The 21,016-nt window shown below is 44.4% G+C and overlaps 1 protein-coding gene across 4 annotated transcripts in view; it reads left to right on the top strand.

Annotated features, from left to right (window-relative positions):
- The window catches only part of LOC138568665 (polyunsaturated fatty acid lipoxygenase ALOX15B-like), a 251,431-nt gene that overhangs the window by 96,878 nt on the left and 133,537 nt on the right, over nt 1-21,016 (top strand). For all 4 annotated transcript variants that reach the window (XM_069646453.1, XM_069646455.1, XM_069646452.1 and 1 more), the window contains exons 5-6: nt 2,061-2,164; nt 19,365-19,537. In XM_069646453.1, the coding sequence (XP_069502554.1) occupies nt 2,061-2,164; nt 19,365-19,537 (277 nt within the window). The remainder of the gene's footprint in view (nt 1-2,060; nt 2,165-19,364; nt 19,538-21,016) is intronic.

The raw sequence follows: 21,016 nt of genomic DNA, 5'->3' as shown, positions 1-21,016 counted from the left end.
CACTTTCCCCACATATTCTAGGGCTGATTTTCTTTATATAATTGCACCAGTCCTAAAATATGTTGGGAATGGTTTTTAGTGGCTAAAAACAAATATCATTTACCCATCGATTTTCGTTTTCAGAACTAAAATCACACAACCACTTTACCTACTTTGACACTTGGGCTCCTTTCATGGAATGTCAAAGGCCCTAATCACCCTATTAAAAGGCAGATTGGTTCTGTCTTCATTCCCTGTGTTAATTTCCTGACCCTGCGTGAAGGTCACCCCTACGTAGAATACACACTTCAGCTTGGCTGGGAAGGGGGCTTCTGCGTGGCCGTGGGGGCCCCACCTCTCATTCTCACACCACAGCAGTCACACTCATGGAATGGTGATTCTGATTGATCATTCTCTAGCTTTTGAAATTTCCGGATCTGTCTGGGACCCTTGTGATGGGTATTTATTGGTTGCGGGTTCTCTGGTTGGACTGAAGTGCCCCTTGTCAACTTATAAAGGCCCATTTTGATTTACCCAAACTTGTTTGATAGGGTGGTTACTCTTATCCTAAGTACTCCTACTCGCCATTATTCTGTTGCTGTTATTTCAATGTAATCCTTAATTCGAAGTTGGATAAATCGGCTCAAACAGCTCGTCCGCATGAAAGTGCAGGTAAGGTAGTCATCAAGACAATGGAGTTGCTTGTTCTCCAGGACATTTGGCCTGGTAAGCACCCTGCTTTGTGTGATTTCTCTTTTTAATCATCTCTGCGTGACAGTTTTTCATTAATCTAACTTTTTTATGAAAAGGCTCATTGTATAAACTTAACGTCTTCCATCCACAAACACTTACACCACTACCCTAAATCAGGTGTCTTTGAGTTTTCTTCTATCATTGTTGCAGATGGTATTGTTGGCTCAAAGTAGATGGCATTTGTAATGTACCTTTCTTTCCCTTTCTTTCAATCAATACCGTCTGATTTTCTTTTTCTAAGAGGAACCCACCCTCAATGGCCTCTAGGAAGAGGCTATGGGAAACGCTTAAAGCCTACTTGAGGGGCATTGGCAAATCGGGTGGAGCTAGAGTATTTTGCTCACAGAAATACTTTGACGAGCTTGGAAACCAGTTTTAACTTTTTGCAAAACTTATATGAATCCTCTGGAGACCATGGAGTGTACAGTGACCTTTAATCTTTGTTGGAGGATTTTTGCTTAACTGCTGAGAGAGATCAATTGTCTGCAGGAAGATAGCTGCAAGATAGGCCATACACACTGGGGCTGGCTTTAACATGTTCTGAGATATGTATGTAGGTCTGTTGACATTCCGGTATCCAAACCCCTGATGGCGACTCCTAAGCTTGGGATAATGCAATACATGTCACCTTCTTCCCCTTTTATAAGTCCCTTTACCCATCTCTCAATACCAAATAATTAAATGTTCTCAGTGAGGTTTTATACATCGTTTTTGTGATTAACTTTATTCAGATTTACTGGCTAAGTTTAATGACTCCTTAGAATCAGGTAGTCTACCAGCATCTAGCAGAGACATATTAATATTTTAGAATCCAGTAGTCTACCGGCATCTAGCAGCAAGGTCTTAATAATTTTAGAATTAGGTAGTCTACCGGCATCTAGCAGAGAGGTCTTGATAATTTTACTTTTGAAACATGATAAGCCAGTTGGCAGTCTTTTTAGACTATTACATTGAATGTGCTTGATCAAGCTGGTTTAATTCCTGGTAATTCTACTCCATAAAACATCTTTTCTCAATACTTTAGCAACGTTAACCTAGCTGCTTCCTTTATGGTGGATGCTGATTCGGCATTCAACTTGGTCGGTGAACCCTGGAGGGCTACCTGGTGGTGGGTCTTTCATTGCAGGTTTAAGAAGCAGTGCATTCTAGTATCTGAACTCTGCTATTATGCTGTGCTTAAAGTTTAATAAAATGCTGCTGTGTGCCCTAAGGTTGATGTTAGCAAGCACAACATGTTGGTAAGCTTAATGTTAAGCATAACATTTACGGATATTTTATGACTCATCTGATGTATTTCCAGTTAATAACTGCCCCTCTCATGTTTACAGAAACATTGCGATAAAACTGAAAGGCTTTGACGGACGACAGGAATCCTGGAAATCCTTTGATGAACTCAAGAGGGTTTATTGGACCCTAAAAACTGCGAAATCAGGTAGGATTCACGCGCAGAAGCATTTGGCTCAAATGTTTTGGAATACTACTCCCATCAACCTTATCCACTATAGTGAATCGCAAAGTATCATGGGAACTGCAGTCCACATAATCTGGGGAGCCGCAGGGCGCCAACACCTGGCCTGGCCTAGCCTAGCAGTGGCCCAGTCATCAGCCTCTCAATAGTATCTGTCGATCCGAGACAGCCAGCTCTGTGTGGATCTTGGCCATTCTCATTGTCCCTTCTTTGTTCATCCTCAGGTGTTCTAGCTATCTGCAATAGTCTTTCCACTTGCTGGTGTTGGAAAGTTCAACAGCTAGTACTAATGATAGGCCGTCGATTGACGCTTGTCTATCTAGCGAGAGCAATGGCGTGTGGGCATTTGTAGTTACGTAGTGAATGCATTGTTCCGCAACATCTTGCAGCGGTCTGTGTGTTCTATCATGGGTGTCTGGCGATGTAATACTCCGGATTCCGATCACCCGCTGTGAGGAATACAATGTCAATCATACTCTTGCAAGTGTATGCCACATCTCTCAATGCGAGGTGACATCTTTGTCGGAGGGCTCCAGAAGAGCGACAGTAGTGCCTGGTGGTCCATTGCCAGGGTGAACTTTTGCCCAATGACATTAGTGGTGGAAAGGCTCACATGCCCGCTAAACCTTTCTTCTCAGCTTGAGAGTAGGCGCACTCCGTAGGTGACTGCCCTGCTGGAATAGACCACAATGGGTGGTGTTGCAAAGGAAGCAGTGTCACTTTAAACTAATATGCACCCTGACTCACCTCATACTAGAAAGTAATTGATACATGAGGGATGTCAATTGACTAAAATATCAAGAGGAGTGGATGTGCATTCACATGACCACTGACGAGGTAACATTATAGGATGAGATGTCAGATGATCCTTAAGCCAAATGACAGGAAGTGACATCACAGATGTTTAATAAGCTTTACGAAGACTACAATAATAAATGGCTACTATAACAGTCTAGTACCCCCAGAATATTATAGGGTATGAGTTCTACCTTCACATGCTTGCAGAGCCTCACATGGTTAATTGCTGCCCTTAAATGCCATCTGTAGTCATATATAAAAGGTACAGAAGCGTCCCAGCTGCTACCATATGCCAAGTGCAGCTTTCTAAATGCAGTAACTGGGTATCGTACAAAAATGTCGCCATCATTTGTGTGCCCCCGCAGTCACTGCCCAAGCTCTTCCTGGGTGCAGTAATGGGGGTCGAGGTTGCAGGGGTGTCCCCCGCTTACCATTTCAGAAAGCGGGAGACATGTAAGAGAAAAGAAAGCACCCTGCGGCATCAGCTCCAACCCACGTTAGTGGGAGGAACTTAGACCGCAGGGGTCACAGAGGTCGGGTGACACGCAGACGTGTGCTGCCCTAAAGGTTAGTGGGGGGGGTTGGTAGGGGTAATGCAGGCCAGGGGAAGCGGGCACAGTGATCCATATGATCACTGTGCCACGCGTAACGGCTGTTGGCATTTTCGGCATCGCAGTTGCGGGCAGCGCAGTGAGCACCCCAGTAACTGCCATCTTCTGCCAGGAATAGCTTCATGTAACGAATTATACTTTGTTTACTTTTGCCCTGGGTTCCAACTTCACGAGCTGTGCTCTAAGTTCCATTAGGCTCGTCAAGCTGGAAGACAGGCATTTGTACAGTTGGTCTGTTGGCGGTGGGCTCGTCAAAAAAACTCACCTGAGAACAAACTTTTGTGTCGCCTTTAATCTTTCATTGGCGACGAGGATTCAGGACAGACGAGCCCGCCACACATCGATCCGGCTGTCAGGACTGCAGAGTTGATTGGAGGCTGGCCAAGAAGGGAATCAGGAGGGGCAGTCCTGCTGCTTCCCAAGCTGTCGCAATGGCCGGCAAGTCAGTGGGCCCGGAGAGGCACTGCTCCGCCTCGCAGGGAACAGAGGAGGCGGCAGGAAGAGGCTGTTCAACTGAGTGTGGTTCATGTTTTGTGAAAGAATTGGCTGCTCCGCCCTTCCCCTGAGCATTGTAGCAGCCGGCGAACGCTTACGTGGGGGCTGCCTGTCATCCAGGCTGAACTTGGATCACGTCTTGTGAACTCATTGGCCGCTCCACCCTTCCCCTGGGCGTTGTAGTGGCCAGCAAACGCTGGCGTTGGAGGGCAGGCTCAGTCACACCCAATAACTTTACAGTGATTTCCTACCATAATAAGCCAAGGAGAAGGGCACTTCCAATCACCAGTAACAGTTACTGTAATTAGCTATAGTGGAGCTCCATCAGCCACATTTGATATTGCCAACAACTGTTGCTGCTTGCCATAAAGCAGCAGGAAAGTGTCAAGCAAAATAGACATCCCTATTAGGACAGTGAACTGTATAGAAGCCACAACATTAAGAAACTTGCAGGATCACAATCCAAAATGGTATGGTTGCAACTCTAATTGGACTTTCCATCAGCTAACTTAAGAGTTTAGCACACATTTTGTTCTGTGCAATTAGATCAGCAGCTGTGGCAGCGGCCAGCATGTCTCCTCTCCCACCGTTCCTGTCAGAACCCGGTACCCCTGTCATTAGATGGGACTGATAGAAAAAACGATTTGACACTTATTTGATTGCCATAGGAGGAGATAAATTTGCTCCAGCTAGGAAGGAGGCTGTTATTGCACCATTTGGGAACTGAAGGATGCAGTGTCTTTGATGGTTTGTCAGAACCCACAGATATGGGACAAGGAGATGATCAGTTTTCAGTGGCAATCGGGAAATTACAATTGCACTTTGACCCTAGAAAGAATATCACTTTTGAAAGACATACATTCTTTTCAAGGGGCCAAGAAATTCAGGAACCAGTTGAAACCTTTATTTCTGCACTACGTACTCTGAGCCATTTATGTGAGTTTGAAACTTTGACTGATTCACTCATTCGTGATCAACTGGTACACTGCACAAACAGTATACTATCGAAGGATCTATCTCTCGAACAAGCAGTTGAAGTGGCGAGAGGACTGGAGGAGACATCCAAGTATATGGCGAGTATGAAGTCAAAGAAACAAATCAATGAAGTTGCAGCAATCAAAACTGGGGAAAAAATTCAACACTGGGAAGAGCTTTAAGTGTGTCAGTATTCGGCATGTCTCTTCAAATCCGATTTGTCCTGCCCAAAATGCAAATTGTCTCAAGTGCAAGAACAGGCATTTTGCAGGGAAAACTCTTCAGTAGAAAGTATGGAGACAAATACTAGGTGCCCTGAACAGGAAGAAAATATGGTAGATTGCCAACATGCACAAGTTTTACGATAAATGGCAGAGTAGTTACAATAAAAGTGGACAGTTGTTCACCGTGGACAAAGATGTCTAAAGAGACATTCGAAAACTGTCAATGGCAGAATGGAACATCTGAACAAACCTGACATTGAGCCCTATGCATACGGCAATGTCAAGATAGACGTATTAGGAAAGTATCCTGCAATCAAGTTTAAAGGGCGGAGTTATGAAGCTGAAATTTTTGTAACCAGAGAAGGATCACCGCTATTAGGATGGAGCGAGCAGAAGAAGCTGGGGATGAGAATACAAGCAAATGCTGAGTTTCCTGTCACGAATGCAGAAGTGAGACCATTGGGGAAATGAATTCCCAAAGGTATTCAAAGAAGACCTGGGAAGATTGAGAGGTTATGAGCATCAGATCAAGTTAAAGAAAGGTGCATAGTTAGACTGATTCTGCAGAATCTTAAAGGCAAAGTGAAAGCAGAGATTGAAGCTCTACTCCAAAGAGGCATCATAGAAAGAGTGGAAGGATCAGAGTGGTTGTTGCCAGTTGTTGTAGCTACAAAACCCAGCAGGGACATAAGGCTATGTGTGGACTTGAGAGATCTTAATAAGAACATTTTGATAGACCGCCATCCTCTGCCAATAATCAGTGAAAGACTGGCAACATTGAGTAAAGTGAATGTCTGTTCAGTTATTGACCTGTCGCAAGCATACCATCAAGTTCCACTTTCAGAGGATTGTCAACATCTCACTTCCTTCATCACCACTGAAGGGACATATAGATATTGCATGATGCCATTTGGCTTAGCTTCGGCAGTGGCAGTATTTTAGAGGGTGATGGACAGAGTTCCTAATGTGATCATTTTCCAAGATGACATTTTGGTGTTTGCTGAATCTAGTGAGGCGCATGATTGGTTACTGAGAGCTGTACTGTCAAGGTTGGGGGAGGCTGGGCTAACAGTACGGAGGAGCAAGTGTAAACTGTCTGTAGACAGTGTTGAGTACCTAGGTCATGTTGTGTCGAGTCATGGTATCAATCTTAAAGTGAGTCTTGTTGATGCTATTGAAAGAGCTCCATGTCCTTCAGATAAAGACCAAGTTAGGTCATTTCTGGGGCTATCAGAATATTATCATACGTTTGTGAAGGATTTTGCTAGCATATCCACTCCTATTAGGGCTTTATTGATAAGATAAAGGGGGCAAAATTTTAGTGGTTCATGCAATGTGAGGAAGTATTTAAAAAGATTAAACAAGGTATTGTGCGAGCTTCTTCCATTGGGAAATGTGATGCTAATGACCGTACTGTATTAGTGGTTGATGCCAGCATGTTAAGCTTAGGAGCCACTTTGTTACAGTGTGATACCAATAAAGTGGAGAGAGTTAGTGTTTACTTCCAGGACTCTCAAAGGAGCTGAGGGAAATTATTCAGTTATAGAACGAGAAGCGTTGGCCATGTTCTGGGCTATTAATCATTTTAAATATTTCTTGTGGGGGAGAAGGTTTATTGTGAGGTCAGACTACAAACCCTTGGTACAGTTGTTTGATAGTGGTAGATGGGCTGTGAGATCCCCAAGTATAAGCAGATGGGGACTTGGTCTACAGTTGTACAATTTTGATGTTAGCTATTTGCCTGGATAAAACAACTTGGTGGCAGATTTGCTGTCAAGAATGCCAGTGGAAAGAGGTCAAACGGTACAAATTCAAGATTGTGAAGAGTGTTGCGGAACTAGTAAGTGTGGACCATAAGGAATGGGATCAAGATGAACTTGTAGATCAGGATCTTAAACGTATTAAGCAGTGGACTGTGGATGAATGGCCTAACAAAGAAATTCTTGAGAAGAAGTTTGAGACTTGGTGGTAAATCAGAGAAGAGCTGAGCATGGTGGGAAGCAGACTGAGAAGGGGAAGTTGTATTGTTCCGCCACGAGTGCGAATGAGTTTGTTGGAGCTGGCACATCAAGGTCACTTGGGTGAAGGAGCTACCAAGAGGAGGGTGAGACAGTTAGTGGTGGCACAAAAAGGATAGAATGGCCGAAGAATTTGTAAAAAATTGTAATACATGTCAACTGAGTGATAAAAGTAAGGTTGTGCGGGAGGTGCCTTTTGATTCCTAATAGTGTGCCAGTTCAACTGTGGCAGAAACTGACTGTAGATATTTTAGGACCCATGGCAGGTTTGGGAGATGGATTAAAGTACATTTTTGTTCTTGTTGATTTCCATTCCAAATGGGTGGAGTGGGAAGCAGCTAGAGAGGGGACAACTAGCGATGTATTTTTTTTAGAAAGGGTATTTCTCAGGGAGGGCTGTCCTTCTGAACTGGTCTCTGACAATGGAGTGCAGTTTGTTTCCCAGTTTATGAGGACATTCTTGGAAGGATATGGCATTAAACAAATTAGAATGGCACTTTATCATCCAAGGGCTAATGGATTGGTTGAGAGGGTCAATAGGTTTATTAAGGGAGGCATTCAGCTTGCAATGTGTTCTTGACAAAACTGGAGAGAAATATTAAACCATATGATGTGGAGTTATTGAACTACTCCTCATTCCATCATAAGTGTCTCCTTTTGTGTCACTTAAGGGTAGAGAGCCAGGAACTAAGCTTTGTCCTGGGTAGTTAGGATTGGCAGGTGCAGTGGTGGTGGATAGAAATGCCATTATGAGACTTATAGAACAAGGAATCAAAGAGTCTTTTGACAGGAGAGAGTGTGTGAAGAGCAGGGAGTGTAAAGCTGGAGACTGGGTGTTAGTGAAGAACCTGGGGTGTTCACAGAAGTGTGTAGAGAAAAGATATTGGAACAAGGGAAATTGTTGCGGGACGTGGAAGTGTCATATTGGAAGGAGGTGAAGTGTGGTCTTAGGGCAGATTGGAAAGAGCTGAGACAGTGAGGGAGAAAGATGGCGTGGAACCTGGTGGGGAACCTCAGGGTGTGAGTAATGAGCAAATCACAAGTGAGGAGAATGAAAGTGATGACTCAAAAACAAGTACAAATTTTAAAGTGATTAACAATGATGTTTCAAAGAGACTTGCACTCAAACCGAGTTGGTTGAAGGACTTTGTTCAATGATATCTTATAATGTAGAATTCTTTTAGTTCTTGTTTTTCTGTTAATGTTCTAAATAAAATGTTCATTTAGGGGGTTTTAATTAATGTTCTGGGGAGGGAGATATGTAATGAATTATAGTTTGTTGTTTATTTTTGTCCTGGATTCCAACTTCACGAGCTGTGCTCTAAGCTCATTAGGCTCGTGAAGCTGGAACACAGGCATTTGTTTTTGTTGGTTTGTTGGCGGTGGGCTCGTCGAAATAAACTCACCTGAGAAACTTTCGTGTCACCTTTAATCTTTAACGTCACATGCCAGATAGCCATCATGTGTAAGGTGAAGCCTCACAAACAGGTGCTGTCCTCATACAAGTTCAGTCGTAAATGCTCCAGAATGCCATTCTGTGCTAGTTAATGCCTCCGATTCCTAATATGGTCACCATACATAAGGTGAAGCTTAACATGTCTAGGTGCTGAGCATATAAAATTCAAGCATGAATGTGTATTTCCAATGGCAAATTCCTCAAAAGTGTAAAACGCATTGAAAATATTGGAAACCGATTCTTAAAGCACGTGAATCTGAATTGCTTTTAGCTGCATTGAATGAATGATTATTTCCGTGGAAGGTGAGCAGCTAATTAGCTCGCTATAATTTGTGGTGTATTCGGTCAGCATAATTTCTAGCCCTAACATGCAAGTGATTTAGACACCGCCAAACCACTCAAATGTGTGCTCAAAATAAATCAAACATTCCATGACCAGCATCAATGAATGAGTGGAAAGTGATGTCTGGTGAAACGCACAGCCACACATTATTCCATACTCGCACTCGCGTAACTGGGGCCCATGCAGCACTGCGGGGTGGGAGGCCCCACTAGCATATGTCCTATGAAGGGCCCCCACTTGGAGGAAAAAAATGAAAAATATATATTTTTTTTCAAAAACCAAAATATATTTTTTCTTTTTGATTTGACTTTGCATTCACAAAGAAATAATTTCTGTAACGGAAATAATTTCTTTATGAAGGCAGAGTGACTACAAAAAAAACTTTCTTTTTGAAGTCCAAGGGATCCCCGCACCCCATGCAATGGAAGACCCTAGGCTGGAGGCCTCCGTGTCATGGGGTGGGGAAGCCCTATGACTTCAAAAACAAACAGTATCTTTAAGTCGCTCTGCATTCATAAAGAAATTATTTCCGTTATGGTTTGGTCCTTAACGGAAATGAAGTCAAAGTGACTTCAAAAAGGAACAATTTATTTTTGAAGCAATAGGGCTCCCCTCAACCCCATGACAGGTGCATGTGTGAGTGTATAGTGAAAGGGTGCCCACTTAAATGTATGAGTGGGGGCCTGGGTGTGTGTACCTGTGTGGTGAAAGGGTGCCCACTTAAATGTATGAGTGGGGGCCTGGGTGTGTGTACTTGTGTGGTGAAAGGGTGCCCACTTAAATGTATGGGTGGGTGCCTGGGTGTGTGTGCCTGTATGGTGAAAGGGTGCCCACTTAAATGTATGGGTGGGTGCCTGGGTGTGTGTGCCTGTATGGTGAAAGGGTGCCCACTTAAATGTATGGGTGGGTGCCTGGGTGTGTGTGCCTGTATGGTGAAAGGGTGCCCACTTAAATGTATGGGTGGGTGCCTGGCTGTGTGTGCCTGTATGGTGCACACTTAAATGTATGGATGGCTGTTTTTTTTGTGTATATGGTGAATGGTGTTTGTGCTTGCGTTCAGGGGTGCAACAAAACCTACATTTCAGGGGGGCTAACCCTTCAAATGTTGCGAGAGGCGCTAACTTCATGGACGGTGGGGGAGGGGTAAACTTATTTGTGTGGAGGCATCTAATTTCTTTACGCATTTTAATGAGACTATTCCAGTGCAGCTACTAGTCCCACTCTTCCTCATCCCAGTACATACCTATGAGTCAAGGAGCCTCATACGTAAGCTCTGGGACAAGGAAGAGGGACGTGAAGGTAATTTTGGGCCAAGGAGCTGAGGTTGGGGTAGGGGTGGGAGGGAGAGGGGATGTTTGGGGGGGGCTGTTATTGTGCGACAAATCATAATGGTTGTCCATGTCCATTCTAAGCAGACCTGATATGTGGTATTAGTGGCTAGAGAGGCATTTTGGTGCAACCAGTCTAGTCATTCCTCAGTTTGGTATGACTTTTTTTATAACTGGGCATTTCTGAAAGGCAGTCCTGCTAAGTTTAATTACCTGGCTAGACTGGCATTTGGGTGCTGCCAGACTAGTCGTTTCTTACTGGGGCATTCTATATTTTTCTGGGTATCTGTGGTACAATAATATGATACAAGTAATTTATAACGCGCCTGTACACAAGTGTTTCTAGGCGTGAAAAGACACGGGAGGGAAGATAGAGAGAGAACAAGACAAACAATCTTACTGCTAGGCCCTGAAGACAATCTGCATATGGAGACAAGGCACAATCACCATATACATCTGATACGACAGACACGCAGTTCGATTTTCCAAGTACTATGGTTTATTGCAGAAAAAATATGCTCAGCCTGCTGACTGGGGTCTAACGTCTTGCAACGTGTCACCCAGACATCGTGAGATGCAAGAGAGCGAACATCATAAGAACAGTTACATATATACAAAATAACAGCCTTCAAGGCACCTCTGAACCACCCATAATGTATCTTCTTGAGCTAGGATTCGGTGATTGACAATTATGACAAGTTTTCTTGTACTTCACAACAGTTCCAGACATCGTTCTTTGTTATTAAGAACACAAAGCACTAGTTTCATTAAAGATATCGTGTTCGCAAGAGAGACACATTCTAACGAACGTTATCTACCAGTTTCTATTCGTGTACTAGAGGTCAGCCTGTTCTAAGGAAGCTACGCGAAGGAGGACTGCTAGAAAAGCATAATTCATGCTTTAACTGCCTATTTCTACAGCTGTAGCGAGACAGGCCGGCACCTGGTCTGTTGATTAAATGCTGTTTCTGCTTGCCCGCTCTCAAGGACTTAGTGAGGGAGGAAAACAATGTATTTCTGTACTGCTTGGCATTCCTGTCTGGCTCGATCTATCAACATGCAAGCTGTGGCCTCGTACTCCTACTATGTATGAGCTTTCAGAGCATTTCTAAGTTTTGCAAAAGCGTTTGACAGAATTAAAAAAAAAGATGATGAATGTTAAAATGGATGCCCTTTGGTTATACTGGTGAATCTGGGGTTGCGGTGGTGTTGATGGGATTGGTTTACAGCCAACATAATATACCTTCTATGTTTGGTTAGGGTCGTTTTCTAGATTTACATTACTAGGCCTTGTGTCATTCAGCTCGTGCAGGTGCGAGAATGTGAAGTGCAAGGGGAAAGGGAGGGGGGGAAGCTCAAGGGAAAGAGGAGGGAAAAACAGGGCCGCAATATTCTGAGTTAAGTGCAGCCAGGGCAGTGCGGCTCTGCCTAGTGCAAGAATAAGGGACTGTAAGGTTACAGTTACAGCACCTAAGTGTGTGGTAGGCCCAGAGGCAGTGCAGGGGTGACTGATCAAGAAAGAGTTTGGACTCAGTGAGACTCTGAGGGTAGCCCAGCAACTGGTCGGTACAGCAGACAGGTGGGTCAGATAGGCCAGCGGGTGTTCGGGGGTGGGGAGCAGAGGAGAAGAGGAACGTTTTGCGCTGCTTCCGGATGTTCAGGTGGTCCGGCTCAAGGTTGAGAGGAGCAGGGAGGCCTATCCAGAGGGAGGCACCTGCATAGGAGAGATCTACTCCCTGCCCCCACTCTCTGCCTGGGGAAATGTTTAACCCTTAGAGGGTTTGAGGTAGCAGAGCGAAGGGCTTGAGAAGGAAGGTATTTTGGACGAGGGCATTGGATGTAGTGTGGGCCCGGGCCCAGAAAGCTTTATGGACAATGCAAAGGGTCTTGAACTTGATCCTTGCAGCAACCGAGAGCCAGTGGAGAGATTTCAGGTCTGGAGAGATATGATCCCTGGGCTTGAGGCCAAGGATAAGACTTGCAGTCCTGTTCTGGATTAGTTGCAGAGAGCAGAAGGCGGCAGGTTGAGAAAGAGGCTGTTGCAATAGTCCAGCCTAGAGAGAGCCAGGGCTCTGGAGACGGCGAGCTTTTGGGGGAAAGTGAGAAAGGGAAGAGTCCCTTTGAGGAGCAGCTGGTAGTGGGACTACTTGGTGATGGCTGAGTTGTGAGGAGAGAGAGAGTGGAGTAAAAGATCGTTTTTGGCCTCATAGGAAGGTGAAGGAAGATGACCCAAGGTGGGCAGCCAGAGTGCGAGAGGGAAGGCAGGGGTCCCAGTGAGAAGGATCTCCATCTTACTTAAATTAAACTACACCAATTGCGGCTAGACAGTCAGGAATGAGAGAGGGTAGAGGAATCTGAGGGGACCCTGAAGGAAAGCCGAGTCATCTGCATAAGACTAGAAGGTAGAGTTTAGGTGGGCCAAAGGGGCCAAGAAGGTTGAAAAACCAGGGTGAGAGGATGGAGCCCTGGGGAACGCCACAGGTATAGAGAGCAGTGGCAGAGAGAAAGGGACCAAGTTGCACCTTGGAGGGGGCAGTCTAAGAGGAAGGAGGTCAGCCACTCAAGGGCCTTATCCGTGATGGCCAGGTTCTCATGGAGTCGATTGATCAGGATGCCATGGTTGGCCGTGTCAAGCAGAGGAAATATCAAGGAGGATGAGGAAAGAATGAATGGTGTAATCGAGGTTAGAGGGCAGATCTTCACGGGTGTTCAGGAGAACAGTTTCGTGCCTCTGGCAGCTCTGAAGCCAGACTGATGGTCATGGAGACAAGCAACAGATTCAGTGTGGAGAGTAAGCTGGAGGAGGGCCAGTTTTTCCCAACAGTTTGCCCAGGAAAGGTGTGATGGAGATTTGGCGATAGTTTGCCAGACAGACTGCTTCTTGAGTAGGTGCACAAGGGAGTGCTTAAGGGGAGAGGGAACGTTCCAGTGGTGAAAGAGTGATTACAGAAATCGGCCAAGGCTGGAGTGAGGGTGTCAATATGGTCCTTGATGGTTCTAGAGGAGCAGGGGAGCACCTGTTTGGACAACACTTTCGTAGATCGGACTTGTCTAGGAACCTCATGGTATTGTCAGAGAGAAAGAGGAGGAAGGAGGAAGAGAAGTAGAGCTGTTCAAAGGGGGGCCAAGAGAGGAAGAGGGAGAGTAAGAAGAGATGGGGGAGGGAGGGACAGGATGTCCTGAGTTTTAGCAGTGGTGAGAGAACAGAGCCATACAGAGGGCCTGGGAGGGAACAGGAAAGGTAAAGACTGCAACAGGATTGACCAATTACTTGCAGATTTTAGAGTTTGGCTGTGTTAGATGCCACAGATACGTGGGCTTGAATGTGTGTTCTCTTCTTGATGAGTGTTTTTGCTTCGACTGGCATTTCGGTGCAACCAGTCTAGGTATGTCTAACTGTGGCCTGGCATGCTTTACTGTATTACGTGACTAGACTGGTCTACAATGTGCAGCCAGTTGGACGTGTTTATATTGTGTCATGGCATTCTTAATAGCAAAGCATTAATGTTCCTGTGCACTGTTGGTGACTTGCATGTATAGGATTGTCGTTACCATACAAAGAATTGCAAACACTCTGAGATAAATTGGCTAAAAAGCCAAAGTGTGCTGTATATTGCATTAAAATACATATTTATATCTTTCTCCTAGTGCAATGTGTGGCATACCGCTTCAACAGCACATTTGTGCGTATTGCGGAAGCGTAATAATCCCGGCCGGCCCAGAGTGGTGTGACCCGTTATTTGTTGCTGAGTTGGGGGGAGGTGGGGGCCCTCAGCATTGCTCGCAGGGGGGCCCCCACATTTTGTTACGCCACTGCCCCCTCGTTATTGTTTTTGGGGCTTTTAGGAAACCTGTAATTGCTGATGGTTTGAAGCAATCTTGGGGCACCCCAGGGGCGACACTTACGCTTAGAATGTAAAGACAGATTGCAGAACAAGCCATGTGTGCTGGCTTCTCCTGCCATGCCCATGTGACCTATGGCCCAGAGAGTACGGGGGCTATGCCAGGGGGACACAATGGTAGTCCTAGCAACCCCAGAATGTCTATGTTGCTAATTGGGGTACGCTTTGGGTATTTGAGAAAAAGTTCCTGCCTCTTACGCAGAGTTCCTTTTTCCTCTATACTTGTGGGATTTCATCCCCGAGACGGAGACTGGCCCGAGCATGAGGCAGAGAAGCATGAAAAATACGGAACGCAGGAGTGCCATGCCCCCAAACTGATCCTTCCTCATGCTTCTGCCCCAGCCACCACTCCTGCCATCCTACTCTGACAGGGCGGGAGCATCAGCGAGCACCAATGCATTTCAACCACCCAATCCTTACCTCAGACGCTGCACTGCATGCTGCGAGGCATTTGCGGAATGAGATTCACACGCTCTTTGCTTGCGGCATTTGGCGCCTTTTGGCTGTAGTTAGTGTTTCCCGCCTTTTGGCTGTAGTTAGTGTTTGCCGCCTTTTGGCTGTAGTTAGTGTTTGCTGCCTTTTGGCTGCAGCAGTTGATGGCTTTTGTCAGCAGTGTAAGATCTAACCCCGGCAAGCGTACCAAAGTAATGCCAAGAGGCTTTAATAGTCAGTGGGCTGCCATTTGTTCTCAGGCTGAGGTGGTGAAATGCCCATTCACTGCAGTATCCAACATACGCGCTGGTCATCTCCAGAGGGCTACAAACAGCCTACACATACGCAGTGTACGATTACTGGTAGCTCCTCTGACATCGTCGGAATCGTTGAACTGCAGTGTAAGGGCATTGGCCTCCAACCCACTAGTCTTTCTGCAGTGCAATCTTGGGCAGATATTTAAGTCGGTGCTACCTCGTGGGTTGGGCTTGGCACCCTCGCTCTTTATCTTACTATTTTGACCCGTCAGTGGGGTTGTGACCCAAAGCTAAGACTCACTGCTCCAATTACTTGGGTTGAAAGTGTAGTCATGGTTTTGAATGCTTCTTTGTCTGAATTATCTTGCCACATAAGAGTTGATTTTACTCGGTCAGTGCATCTAGTGTATAGGGCCGCGGGTAGCGATCAAAGGGATTTGCAGTAATGGTAGCATGTTTCCTGATCAGTGGCTTTATGTTCTGAGCCTGTGCTTGGCAGAGATTCCTCTTTAGCTTCATTAGATGTTCATCCAACCTCTTGATGCCCAGCTCCCTGTGCAGGTCTGCTGTTCTTGTAAAAGGTGGGCTCCAGCCTCTATCCTCAAGGTTTTGTTTTGAACCTTTTGAAGAGTCATCTGGTGTGTTACTGCACAGGTGCCCTATGCCAGGGAGGCGTATGTCAGCGTGGGTCTGATAAAGCCTTGTAGAGGTTGACTTCACTCCGGATAGGCATGGATCTTGACTTCAAGAGTGGGCACAGCTCTGCAAGCATGAAGGAAGCTGTCTGTTGAATATTTCTATGTTGTTCCTCCAGATGAGCTTGTTGTCCAGGGTCAGTACTAGCCAGCGGCTGCTGCTCTCCCACTTGATGGTCTCTCTGAGGTGAAAGCGCGGGTGCTCCTTGATGTTCTTCTTAGTAAACAGTTTAGCAGTAGTCTTGCCAGTGTTCAGTACAATTTGCCAGTCACTGTAGCATGTCGGCATCTTGTGCAAAGATGTTTGAAGGTTCATCAATTCCTTTTCCCTGAGACACTAAAAGGTCATCTGCATACAGTGCCAGGTCTGTTTTGTGAAGATCCGTAAGAGTGTCGTTGGTGAGACTGGGCTTGGCAAACAGCACTGTGTCTTTTCAATGGTGTGGCTCGGTTAAAAAACTCAGCCAAAGCACCTATGAGTTAGGAACAAGGGCGATCGCAGGCAGGGGTCCACTGACCTATGAATAAAGAGGAAGCCATCTGTGTGATCATCCTCCATAGGCATTAAGGCAGCGCAGCGTCCTACAGATGCTGGCCTCATGGATGTAACTTGTTCTTCCCGTTGCCCTTTAACCTGTGTCGCAGTTTATTAGGCTGTCGCACTCAACTCGGAGTTCCCCTCCAAGCAAGGTGGTGCACAATAAAGTGCTTTACAGATTCAAATTTGGTGAGGCCTTCTACCCGTCTCGCACCCCCACCCGCGCAACCCCCCACCCGACAAGCACTGTACCAATGAGCTAGGGACCAGGCCGGTGTATAGTCAGAATATATATTGTTTAAATTTGGACAAAGAATAACAAGACAATTGCAACTCGGCCACCAACCTGTGGCTCAATACAATATCACCAATTCCAAATATCTCCACCAATTGACAAGCATATATTTCTACTAAGCTTTTTGTTACTACAATGCACGGATGGAATTCCGAGATTTGCCATCCAAAATAAATTCAGGTTTTGTTGAAACGGAGACCATATAAAACATTCACAATATAATACAAGATCCACAGGGATTACTTAATTTGAAACAATATTTTTCTCCCAGCAACCCCCACTCTCCAGGCCTCAATTCAATATGACCACTTTGATTTAAAGGCAAGGTTCGGGAGTGAGAACACAATCGAAAAATCATTTTGGCTTCTTATTTGAAAAGGGAATTCAATGGGAAAAATCGTTTTGGACTTGTTCCTAGAAATGCAATATTAGGGAAATGAATACAGTGGGAAAAAGCGTTATTGCAACACACGTGAAAATGAAAGCAATGCTTGGGAATTCTGGTTTGGGAACAAAGGGGGGAATTTCATTTTGAAACACACATACAGATGAGATAAAAGGCTTTGTAATTCCTACTTTGGAATCACTGGGAATAAATGAAGTTTTTTTCATACCCTCTACATTCAGCGTTTAGGATTACTTATTTTGGAATTATGGACATCCTCCTTCGGGACCGGAGTCGGGGTTTAAGAAGGACAGCCATCAAGTCTTTATGGTCTATACCGGCTCTAACACACTGGGCATAAACTTTTAGTTTCGAACTCTTAACAAAACTCATCCTGTGATTTTTCTATATGGGAATTAATTGATCTACTTTAATCAAATGTGATAAGGGCCTACATAGTGTCTTTCCCTTCCCCCACAATTTAATGGAAAGGATTAAGGCGGGCAGTTCACAACACAATTCATTTTCACCAGAGCGTGGTTTCCTATCGGGGAAATAATTTGAGATTTAATAAACTGTGCGAAGGGCCTACCCAGTTTCACCCCCCCATTACCCACTAATGAAAAGGGATAAAGGCAGATGGCTCCCCCACGCAATTGATGGCTTTGGGATATCTATTTACATGGGAGCTCTCTGCTCTTTGCTCAGGAGGCCAGCCAGATTGTTTGGACCCTCTTTTAGTAGGCAGCTCCCACCAGGCCTCTCCCACAGCAAGGTCCCTCCAGATATGCCTCTCTCAGATAGGGCTCCAAGGTTTCCAGGCAAGGTTTACCCTGATGGTCTTAGCTCTCCTTGCCTCTCTTCTAGTTGTTCCTCGCCATAGTCCAGCAGCAGGCTATCTCCCGGAATCAAGTGAAAAAACCCTGTTCTGTTGCAAAGTTGCAAATCTGCCTTCTTGTAGCACTGAGGACACTCCAACATTGTCATAATTCCCACGGTCAGGATGGCTAGCTTGCTCCCATCTGCCTCCCCCCCTCCTCTGCTGATAGGACCAGGAATTGAGAGGCGTATAAGAGTTTTACATTTTATGTTCAGAAAACCTATGAACGTAGCAACTTCCTTAGTTTTTCAGATAACCACCTGAATACATATATATTTGTTCTCTAGTAAAAAATGGGGAATCCCAAAAATGCCACAATGTAGTGACTTCCCTACCTTTTTTTTGGGGTAAAATAATACTGTATAGACCCGAAAGGTAGATGGATAATATCAACAGTTATACCAAGAAAAACAAATTATCTTAAGAACATATACATTTATTCAGAATATAGTAAAAAAGCACACAAATGGTATTTCATGGAAAAATAAAGTGCATACAATATGAAAACTATTATAAAACAAAATAGTTTTTGTGACACTCTTTTGTAATAGGAGGCTGAGTATAGAATTCACTCAGTTATGCAACATCTGTATTCATTATGATCTTACCGTTAGACACTAATCATTTTTATTAGTAAATGGTTCTAGATATATTATCGCTAAACCTTTGGACTTAACATGTTTCTGTCCTCTACTTTGGCTTGGGACATTCGTCAGGAGATGTCACTTGGGCTCCAATTATACTACAAATCACTTGATCTTCATCAATGAAGTATATTTCTTGTTTTGTTGGAGTAACTGTTGATAAAAAATATAGAACAGAGGGTCAGTTATAATTGTTTAAATTCCTGGTGACAAAATATAATTGTCAATGCTAGTAAGCTGGCATATATATTACCTGCTTCTGCGCGTGGATCTAGTCCTTGGGAAGGTTTCCTTCATTAACCGGGATACCATCAAACAATGTGGAAAAACAATTTCAATTAGCGATCTGTAAAAAGCATATGGATTGCATTAGGGGACTAGGTATTCTAACACTTAATGCACCCTCTCTGATTCTCTCGTGCGCATTCCCTTAGGCTTACCTCTCAAAATTAAATTATGTCTTGAGTCGGTGAATGTTGGAATCAATCTTCCAATGTGTTCTGATGTTAAAGTAGATTGTCGCAGTGCGCCACCCTTTTAAAAGGCTTTTGAAAGTGCATTGTTAAAGTGAAGGTTCCTTCCTGGATTGGCATATGTGCACCATTTAGTAGTGAAAAATTAGCTAGCAAGTAGAGAGGACCTGGAAGATAATGCGGTCTAATGAAATTAAGTGGTCCATCCATGCTCAAAAGGTTAAACCATAGCACAATTTACCCCGACACACAATAGGATTTATAAATAAAGTTAAATATTGTTAAAACACCACAAGTTGGAAAGCGTCAAAATTGGGATTCCTGTGAAATCAGTCTGCAGAAGATATGTCCTGGAAGAACTTTCCTCCAGCTGGAAGCAATCTCTTCCTCACCCTTTTTTCTCCTTGTCCGTCAGAGTATGTCTCTCACCACTGGAAAGAAGATGCATTTTTTGGGTACCAGTACCTGAATGGCCCTGACCCCACACTGATCAAGAGGTGTAACAAAATTCCTGGCAACTTCCCAGTCACAGATGAGATGGTGTCCTACAGTCTGGGAGCTTCGACAAGCCTTGAGAAGGAGCTGCAGGTAGGAACACTTTCTGTTTCTCAGTGGTGCCCACCAGAGTGTGGCGATCCTAGCCTTTAATGTTCTGTGCTTTAAGTTCCTTGGGGCTCAGCAGCTGCTGGACCAGAAAATTGCTCTTGAGATTGGCTCTGACAGGGAACCAAAATAATTGTATTGACCTGGTTACTCATAACTATGCATGCTAAAAGTCAATGAAAAAGTGAGTGACACTACTTCTCATGTTATGCTGTGTTATGGGATGTTGTGTTAAATGCTTCTAATATTGCAGAACGGACCAAAGGGTATTAAAGTACTGAGATTCGAAAGAGGGTTAATACAGGTCAGTTAGCAGATCAGAAAATAAAAAAGATATAGCGGCCTCATTACCAGTTTGGCAGTAGATCTGTAGATTGACTGCCGATTTATCACCAAACACATTTACTGTTACCACCACTTTGTCCCATGGCATTACCACAGGTTTATGAGTGGCTGAAGGGTGGTCTAAATCCTTATTTTTTGGAGTCCATAGGTAATATTCGGTGGGTTTACTGTGAGTGGTAATACTGTACACTGAATCCACAGTTTTTGAGAGGTAAAGTGGAGGTTTTACTCCCAGCACTTTGCTTCAGGTGAAACCTGTACTTTACTCCCAGACTTGGAATCCGGTAGCACAGTAAAAATGTTGAATTATGTTACTGATAAAAAAAGCTGACTACGGAATTGGCTCCAATTTTTTTAAATCGTACCACTACACTTGTGATTGTCTTTGGGTATTTATAACCATGAGGTCCATACAGTTAGTTTCAGTAGTGGAGTTGAAAGAGATATTTTTACCATTTCCCGAATAGCAAATTGTGCTCATGTTTGAAGAACCGCGGTAGGTTGTTACTTATTTTTGCACTTCATACTGAGGTTTTTTTTTCTCTTGTTCGATTTTACAATTAAGCCTGGTGCTAGCACCTTAGAAGCATTCACACACCCAAGAGACTTGGAAGGAATATAGTTGATGAATAGAGGGGGAGTTCCCATGGAGGCTTTCATGAACCAAAGAGGCTTCTTTGGATGTGATGCATTCAAATATCAGGATCTATTGAGTATTTAGGATAGAGGAGGCCTGAGTGTGGTGGATAATTGATTGTTGAATGGGCAATATTGTTCTGAAGTGGCTCAAATTGTGACATTGGCGCTTCCACATAAGCTGGGTTGCAGTAGTCCATTGTTGAGAAAAAATTATCTCAGGCATGTGGCTAAATGACCATGCCTCTTTCTTGGGCAAACCAAAGAGAACAGCTCAAGAAGCAAGCTATATAACTATTGCCAACCTTCATACGCTGCTGAGAACTGAAGCAGTGCCTGTAAAGTTTGTAGATTGGTGTTCAAACTGATTGAGAAGCCATCTTCTGAATATTATTAGAAGGAACCAATGATTGCCAACTGGGATTTTGAGTCATTCAAGCTTCGTCATTTATCATCTATCCGGTACGACGTCCTTTTGCCAAC

Source organism: Ambystoma mexicanum, chromosome 1p (assembly GCF_040938575.1).
Source record: "Ambystoma mexicanum isolate Mex_15411 chromosome 1p, UKY_AmexF1_1, whole genome shotgun sequence".
In the NCBI taxonomy this organism is placed as follows: Eukaryota; Metazoa; Chordata; class Amphibia; order Caudata; family Ambystomatidae; genus Ambystoma; species Ambystoma mexicanum.
This window is presented reverse-complemented; position numbering and strand designations above follow the sequence as displayed.